The 8,977-nt window shown below is 33.4% G+C and overlaps 1 protein-coding gene across 1 annotated transcript; it reads right to left on the reverse strand.

The window, feature by feature from the left end:
* Window positions 1–5,491: 5,491 nt before the first annotated feature.
* On the reverse strand, window positions 5,492–7,438 carry LOC104229388 (premnaspirodiene oxygenase-like). Its single transcript, XM_009782061.2, has 2 exons — window positions 6,330–7,438; window positions 5,492–6,194 (listed from the first exon to the last, which is right to left on the reverse strand). Exons 1-2 carry the CDS (start codon window positions 7,272–7,274, stop codon window positions 5,583–5,585), a joined length of 1,557 nt encoding a protein of 518 aa, XP_009780363.1. The 5' UTR covers window positions 7,275–7,438; the 3' UTR covers window positions 5,492–5,582.
* Window positions 7,439–8,977: the final 1,539 nt, after the last annotated feature.

Genomic DNA, 8,977 nt, shown 5'->3' on the forward strand with positions numbered 1-8,977 from the left:
ACCTAACAAAAAGAGGTCATGAGTTTGAATTTCTAGCAATTTTGTTTACGTACTTACCCTGCTAACGATCACAAGCTCACCCAAAAGTAATATGACTAGTAATATTTATGTATATTAATTACTGTTTCAATTTATATTGCACTATTTTTTGTTTAGTATTCTCTACAAAATATATTTCATATTTATTAAGCTATTTGATTTTAAATTTTCAAGTTTTAATCTTAATTGTGATGACCCAAAAGGTCATCACTTGTTTTAAAACGAAACTTCCGTATTCTGAGGCCTTGAAAACCTCATTTAGAGTCACCTCGATTTGTGTGCGCAGTCTGAGCGCGTAGCCGGAAAGCTTAAATATGAAATTTTATGAAAAATGATAAGTTTTGACTGTAAAATGAATAAATTTGACTTCGGTCAATATTTTGGGTAAACGGATCCGGATCCGTGATTTGACGGGCCCGGAAGGTCCGTAGGAAAATATGGAACTTGGGTATATGCCCGGAATCGAATTCCGATGTCCCGAGCCCGAGAAATGAATTTTTTAAAGGAAATTATTTTCTGAAAAATTTTAAGAAAATTTGAAATGAAGTTTGATTAGAAAGAGATGGTGTCAAGCCCGTATTTTGGTTCTGCCGCCCGATACAGGTCTTATATATGGTTTAAGTCATTTCTGTAAAGTTTGGTTGAAAATGGACGTCGTTTGACGTGATTCAGACCTAAATTGCTAAATTTGATACTTGATGAAGTTTGAGAAAAAGTTCTTGATTTTTGAGGTATGATTCATTGTTATTGAGGTTATTTTGGCGATTTGATCGCACGGATAAGTTCGTAAGATGTTGTTGAGTTAGTACGTGTGTTTGGTTAGGAGCCCGAGGGCTCGAGTGTGTTTCGGATGTGTTTCGGCAAGTTTTGAACTTAGGAAAAAGTTGCAGATTCAGAGAAGTTGCAGGTCTCTGAAGTCAGGTCCGCGGTAGAAACTTCGCGGCCGTGGTGGGGGCTCCGCGACCGTGGTGGGATTCGTGCGGTCCACGTTGAGCAAGGCGAAGCCTCCGCGGCCGCGCTCGATTACTTGCGGTCAGAGGTGGAGCTCCGCGACCGCAGTCCTTTTTATGCGGTCCGCGGAGAGGGTCTGAGAGGGGTATAAATAGATGGGATTTCCAGTTATTTTCATTTTTTCAAAACCCCAAAAACATAAAAGACGATTTTTCAAACAATCTTTTTTCTCCAAATCAATTGTAAGTAATTTTTAACTAGTTTTCTTCAATCATTAACATCTTTTAACATGATTTCAACTTCAAATCAATTATTTTCATGGTGGAATTGGGAATTTTGGGTAAAACCTAAGAAAATATTGAAATTTGGGGATTTAGACCTCAAATTGAGGTCGGCTTCCAAAACCAATTATATATTCGGGCTCGGGGGTTAATGGGTAATCGGGTTTTGGTCCGAATTTCGGGTTTAGACCAAGCGGACCCGTGGTCAATTTTTGCTTTTTTGGGGAAATCTTTATAAAACCTATTTTCATGCATTAGAATTGATTCATTTAGCATTTATTGATATCGTTAAGCAAATTATGGCTAGATACAAGCGAGTTGGTGGTGGAAACATGAGGTAAAGCGGTAGTTGAGGCTTGAATTGTGTTAGTTGCATCGAGGTAAGTGTTTGGTCTAACTTTAGCTTGAGGGATTAGGAGTTGTGTCATGTTTTCTATTTGCTTCTTGTCGAGTACGACGTATAAGCATGGTGATGAGTATCTATACGTTGGTGTCAAGCATGACCGTGGGTCTTATATTGTGGTTTTCATGATTTCGTTGTATTATTCATGCCTTGGTGAAGATTTCTAATTGTTGTATAAAGCTTGTGGAAAGAATTGTGGCCTATGAACATTAAGGAGCGTTGGCTCAAGTTGCATAGTAAAATTATGAAAGTACAAGTGACAATTGAACTTTTAGAGCATTGGCTCGAGTTGTGAAATGAGTTGTGAAAGAATAAGTGATAATCGAACCTCTAGAGCATTGGCTCGAGTTATGAAGTGAATTGTGAGGTAAAATTGAGAAAGAGTTATTAAATTTTTCCCTTGCCGGGATATTGTTGCTTTGTTAATTATCTCCCTTGCTGGGATGTTGAGATTATTGATGTTGTTCCCTTGCCGAAATTTAATTGTTTAATTGTGTTCCCTTGCCGGAATTTCTATTATTATTTTGTTTATTCCCTTGCCCCTTTGTTTGTGATTGTTATTTGGGTGAGGAAGAGTGTTAGAGCACGAAGGGTGATGCCGTGCATTGTTTGTTATTGTGAGGAAAGAGTGTAAAGCACGAAGGGTGATGTCGTGCATTGTTTGTTATTGTGAGGAAAGAGTGTAAAGCACGAAGGGTGATGTTGTGCCGCACAACGTACCATTCCGTGCCGATTCTATTGATTATATGGTGAGGAAAGAGAGTAAAAGCACGAAGGATGATGTCGTGCACATTTTGATTATATTATTGTTTTGGTGAGAACGAGAGTAAAAGCATGAAGGGTGATGTCGTGCAAATTGTTGATTTCTGCTTCCTTGTTGATATTCTAGTTATGTTGTTTCATTCCTTACTCGATGCCTTTCTATTCGGAACTATTATCTCCCCCACAGCTTGTTTTCCCCTCCCACATTGACTAGTTATTTTTGTATTTTTTTCCATTGTATATATATATGAACTGTACAGGTTTATTTGGTAGTCTAGTCCTAGCCTCGTTACTACTTCGCCGAGGTTAGGCTAGACACTTACCAGCACATGGGGTCGTTTGTGCTGATACTACACTCTGCACTGTGTGCAGATCCAGGAGCAGCCTTCGGACAGTAGTTGGAGGGCTTCCTTCAGTCCACTCGGAGACCCAAGGTAGACCTGCAGGCGTCCGCAGGTCCTGGCATCTCCCTCTAGCTCTATTTCCTATTTCATTTCCTTTTGTTCAAAAACAGTGTATTGTATTTCTTCAGACCTTGTATGTAGTAACTCTTAGACAGTCTATGACACTGTGACACCAGGTTTTGGGGTATTTGAAGTTTTAAGAGTTGTAATAGACGTAGCCTTAAGATATATAATTGTTGACTTCCGCTTATTTATTTAAAATTTCGCTTTTATCATATTATCGACTTGTGTTGTTAAAAAAACAAAGATGGAAGTGTGGTAAGTAGTTAAGGTTTGGCTTGCCTAGCTCCCAGTAGTAGGCGCCATCACGACTCCCGAGGATAGGAGATCCGAATCGTGACATTAATATACGCTTATAGTCATGATAACAATGTCATAACATATTAGGACCACAAATTTTAGAAACTCTGAGCCCGTATAAAACGAAACGGAGCCACTTCTATCATCACCAATGATTCTAATTTTTGTCAATTAAGTGATAAAACATGATGGTAACATATGGGGTACTAATTAATTATCGTTATGTGATAAAAATTCATGTACATACACTTGTCTTACATTTAGGACGTGTTTGATTTGCTGTATTAGCTAAAACAATCATGGTATAAGAACATGCATTGTTTTATCAGTTAATACTATCTATTTATTTATTCTCTTTTTTCGCACATATAAAACCTGGTGTGACCATGGCTCTTGCCAGTCTTTTTTCAATCTTGCTCATGGACAATTATTGATCCCTGAAGCAGTGGTGGAAGCACTGATTTCATCAAGAGAGTTTAACAAAAAAAACACGCAAAAATGCTAAGGAGTGATTTAGCATCTACAATATATACATAAAAAAGAAAACCGAGATACATAGTGAAATTTCACTGAAGGGGGACCGAACCCCTTTCTGGCCACCTAGCTTCGCCCCTGCCTAGAAATTGTTAAAATTCATAAGCAATGAATAAAATAGTTCCAAAAAAGAAAAGCCCAAAAGATGTTTAAAGGACCTTAATTTCTTTTACCAAAAAGAAAAAAAAAACTCATCCAAATATAATTACAAATATCTATTCATATAGAATAGGAGAAGCAAAAGCACTACATTAAGACAAGTGTCTTAACCACAAAAAGCCAAGTGGCATTGCTAAGACAAAATCTAATTTTATTTTGAATTTTAAATTTTGATTTAATTAGTTACACTACTTGAATTAATAAATATAGATATCTTATAATTATCAATAAAAAATAAAAATACAAAAAAAATATTCTACTCATTCAAATTGGAGTTTTAAAATTATTTTATAATAAATAAAAAATAACAAAAAATAAAAAACTACCAATTCAAATTAGAGAGTAATTTCTTCCTAGTAGAGTATATATGGGAGTAGTTATTATAATCAATTGGTAATTTATTATAATTCATATGCCAATTTAACAATATTAAGTAATGGATAATATAATTACATAAACAAGAAACAAATAATTGATAATACAATTAGACTTATAAAAATAATTAGAATTATTATGAGAAAAGTAGATATACACATAACTAAAATTATAATAAAGAAATAGTCATAAATGAAGAATACTAAATAAATAAGTAAATTAAATGATATCGTAAAAATATATATATATATATATATATATATATATATATATATATATATATATATATATATATATATATATATATATATATATATACTAATTAAATTTCTCATGTAGAAAATTTTAGTTAATAAATAGAACTCATAATTTAATAATGAAAAATACAAAAATATAAAGAAACTATTAGGATATTATACATAAGATAATATATTATATATATAACATATTTTATTAATTATTAAAAATATTAGTACTTTTTTCATAAAAATAAAAGGCTTATCTCTTTATACTTTTGATGAATTCAAAATTATAATTTCGTAAAAGAATGATATTATTTAAATTTTTAGTAAATATAAAATAAGAAAACTAATCAAATATTATAGTAGAAATGAATGTCGAAAAGAGGTGGATTAATTTTATAATAATTAATAAACAAAATATTAATAAATAACACTTCAAAAAATTATTGATAAATTTAGACAATTATAGAATTTTAAACAGAATAACATAAGTATATAAATACATATTTCTAGAAAAAAGAAAATATATATATATATATATATATATATATATATATATATATATATATATATATGTATATTCTACTAGAAGAGAAGTAGTATCAAAATATTAAGACAATTGAAAAATTAATAAAAAAATCACATTAGTAAATGTATAGTACTACGTACTTGCTAATTTAATAAAGAATAAACAAGAAATAAACAATTTATGTGATACTATAATGCTTTGTATATTTAATTTTGTATAGATTTTATTATACTTATGTATACTACATTAAATAATAAAATAGTAACTATTATTTATTAAAATAATATGATATATTAGATCATAATTTTATAAGATTAATATTCCGTCAAATTATCCGCATATCGCGCGAGTTCTAATACTAATTACTAAGAATAATAAAGGCAAATTCCAAAAACTAAAATATAACAACACAATCAAATACAAGAAAGGAAAGGAGAAAAAAAGAAAATACGGAAAGAGGCGAAATCAAAGACTTAACTTTATTACTAAGCACGACAAGCAACATCTGAGAAGACCAAATCTTATCAATTGGAGAGGGGTTAATTAATAATCATACGGTGAAGCAAACAAGTGCAAATTATTTTTCCTTGCAACGGCAGCACCAAAAGTTTCAGTCATATCTAATTCCTCGGGATTTATACCATTAGGAAGTTTCCAATCAAAATGGTAGAGTAATCTAGCCAGAGTAAGCTCAAGGTTTGCTATAGCAAATGACATTCCTGGACAAGCTCTTCTCCCAAATCCAAATCCGAAGAACTCAGGAGGAATTGATCTGTTGATATCATCTATAAAGTTGAATCTCTCGGGCTCAAATTTCTCTGGATCACGCCAATATTGGGGATCCCTTCCCATTGCCCACATATTCACTAGGGCTATTGTTTTATTCGGTATAACGTATCCATTAATCTCGCACTCCTCTCTTGATTCCCTAGGTACAGACAAGGGACCAGGAGGATGAAACCTTAGAGTTTCCTTAACTACCAATTTCAGGTATTTCAAATTCTGAATATCACTATGATCCACTATTTTCTTTCCTTTCAAAGTTTCTCTTACTTCAGCTTGAGCTTTTTTCATGATTGTCGGATTCTTCATTAATTCGGACATGGTCCATTCTAATGTAGTTGCTGTGGTATCAGTTCCGGCAATGAGCATATCCTGTAGGTGCATGCCTAATCGATAAGCAATTTTAGGGCTTATTTGCAGCATATAATGAGTAACTAATAATTAAGAAGGAAAAAAAAAAGAGATGTAGAGGAAGAGAATTACAAGAAGATCTAGCTAGATACATACCAAGATTATGGCCTTTATGTTATCTCTTGTTATAGGGATTTGAAATTTGTGTCTCTCCTTTTCCCCAAGCCTTAGAAGAACGTGCAAAAGATCTTCTTCATCAATTGGTTCACCGTTACTTCTTTGTATGCTATCTTCATGTTCACGAACAATTTCTTCAAGAAGACGATCACATACTTGATGCATTTTAACTAGTTTTTGCTTGGATCCTGTGATATACGGAAGAAACTTGAGGGAAGGGAACAAATCTGGGATATTTAAGAGTCCTCCGATAGTTGTTGCTTCTTTTGCTGCCAAAATCAATGAGTCGGAATCTTTATTAGCCATTCCAACTGAAGCTCTGCAAACAATAGCACAAGTGAGCGTTTTAAAACATTCAGACATATTAATTGGGGTACATGCGCCTGAGGCCTTGATAGATTTAACTAAGCGCGAAATCTCTTCCTCCATTAGAGGATAAGTCGACCGAACCCTTCTTGGACTTAGGAGCTCTAAAATGCAAATTTTGCGCATTTGTTTCCAGTAATCACCGTAGGGAGCAAAACCGATGTCTCCACCATCGTACATCATAGTTGAGAGAAGGAGATCCGGCCTATTTGCAAACACGATATCACTTGTTCTTATCACTTCTTTCAGCATTTCATACGATGATATGACAATAGTTGAACATTCACCTAGTTTTAGGTGCATCAAAGGTCCATATTTCTCAGCTAATTCCTTGAGAGCAACATGGGGGGAGCTAATTCCCAGCTGATGCAAGTTCCCAATGAGTGGGAGCTTCCATGGTCCCGGAGGCAAGTTTTTTCGCCCTCTTTTGTGATCCTTGATGAATATGAACATCATTGGTAGGAAAAAGAGGAAGATGATAATGAAGAAAGAAGCTTCCATTATTATGTTGACTAGACAAATCACAGATCTAGATTGGTATGACAAATTTACTAGCATCTCTTTCTAATTTATCAGCTTCTTGGCAAGACCAACTAATATAAAATAGAGTAGCTTTCCTATGCGAGAGATATTAATTAGTCTATATATGCATTGATTAATATTATATCCCATGCTTTCATGTGTCTAATAATGTATCAGCTGGCTACTACATTATTATATGTAGTCTGAAAATGCTATTTTTTCTCATGATATATTAAGTATTAATCTTGTTTACTGGTTCTTTCCATTCTCGATCCTTCAAAAGTTCAATTAAAATTTGATCAACTGCGGTGTCAAGCAAGTATTGTAGTGGTTTCCACAGATGAAAAGTATATTTTTATCTCTAAACCATAGCTAATTAATACACTATCTCACTTATTTATAATTTAACCATGAAAATTAATACCATTTCGATGTAAATATTTGGTACGGGTAAGTTTTTATCTTCACTCTTTCGTCTGTTTTTTAATGAAACGCACGTGGTGTTGTTTACAAATCCTAAGACATCTAACTAATTAAACAATTATAGTGGTACGTTTTGAAATTACAAGAGGAGAGTGAATAATAGTCATTTTAAATTTTGTAGTCAACTGAACTAAGCAGGGAGTCGTCTTTATATAAGCTCTAAATAGAATAGGTAATACTACTAGAAATTCAAGAAAAATCGTCCGCAAAAACCGACCAAAGTAGGTCGGTAATGGGCAATAATATAACCATCCAAAACGCGACCATTAACGTGTGATCGGTATTTTGATGATCGGAAGAGCATACCGACCAAAGTAGGTCGGTGTTTTCCGACCGATTTTGGTCGGTCAATTAAATTCAAAAAAATTACCGAAAAAACCAAGCGAAGTTTGTCAGTTTTTTTCGACCAAAGTCGATCGGTATTTTGTTTATGTAGTACTATGGCAAGATATTATTCTACCACTAGACCATTGGTGCATTTTATTTTAAGACTGTCTTTTATTTCATTTATATTCTTTAATTGTATTTTCTCACCAAAATAATCGACCGATGTCAGTCGGTTTTATTAAAAAATAAAAAACCAACCGAATTCGGTCAGTTTTTTAAAATGACCGGCCAAATTAACCGACTGATTTCAGTCGTTTTTTTTAATATTAACTTATTTTATTTTAAATGAAAAACCGATCAAAGTTGGTCAGTTTTTTGAAAAATAAATTTTGCGGGACTCAAATATAGTTTCGCGCATTTTTGCGCCAAAGAAAACCGATCACAGTTGATCGGTTTCGTAAAAAAAATAAAATATAAAATATTTTGAAAAATTAACCAGACTTTCGTTGGTTATTTGGCTGATTTTTTGACCAACTAAAATTGATCGGTCGACCGCGGCCGATTTTTGCTGGATTTCTAATAGTGCAAGGGACTGAGAGTAAATGTCATAAATGAAACTGAGATGCGATAATCTTATGCCGGTCATTGAATCTTAATATAGTCCTCTTTGAATTGCAAAAGGGTAATCTCTGTAAGTTCTTGGTAACTTGAGTACAACTTGATTAGTGAGTTTCCTACCCACACACCAACTTTATACTTTTGGAGAGTTGCAAATGTTTCCCTCGTGTGGTTCAAATGATCTGCTCCTTGAATAGACTTTACCTGCACATCACCAATATAAACTTTTATTGTCTTTCCAATGTAGTTCTTGAATATTTGGGTCATTCAACCGTTGATATGTGGTTACTGCATTTTTAAGTCCGAATGAC

The sequence above is a fragment of the Nicotiana sylvestris genome, chromosome 12 (assembly GCF_000393655.2).
Source record: "Nicotiana sylvestris chromosome 12, ASM39365v2, whole genome shotgun sequence".
Lineage (NCBI taxonomy): Eukaryota > Viridiplantae > Streptophyta > Magnoliopsida > Solanales > Solanaceae > Nicotiana > Nicotiana sylvestris.

Coding starts and splice junctions, on each gene's coding strand:
- LOC104229388 (XM_009782061.2), bottom strand. CDS start 7,274: ATGCTAGTAAATTTGTCATACCAATCTAGATCTGTGATTTGTCTAGTC. Junction 6,195..6,329: donor ACATAAAGGCCATAATCTTG/GTATGTATCTAG, acceptor ATGCACCTACAG/GATATGCTCATTGCCGGAAC.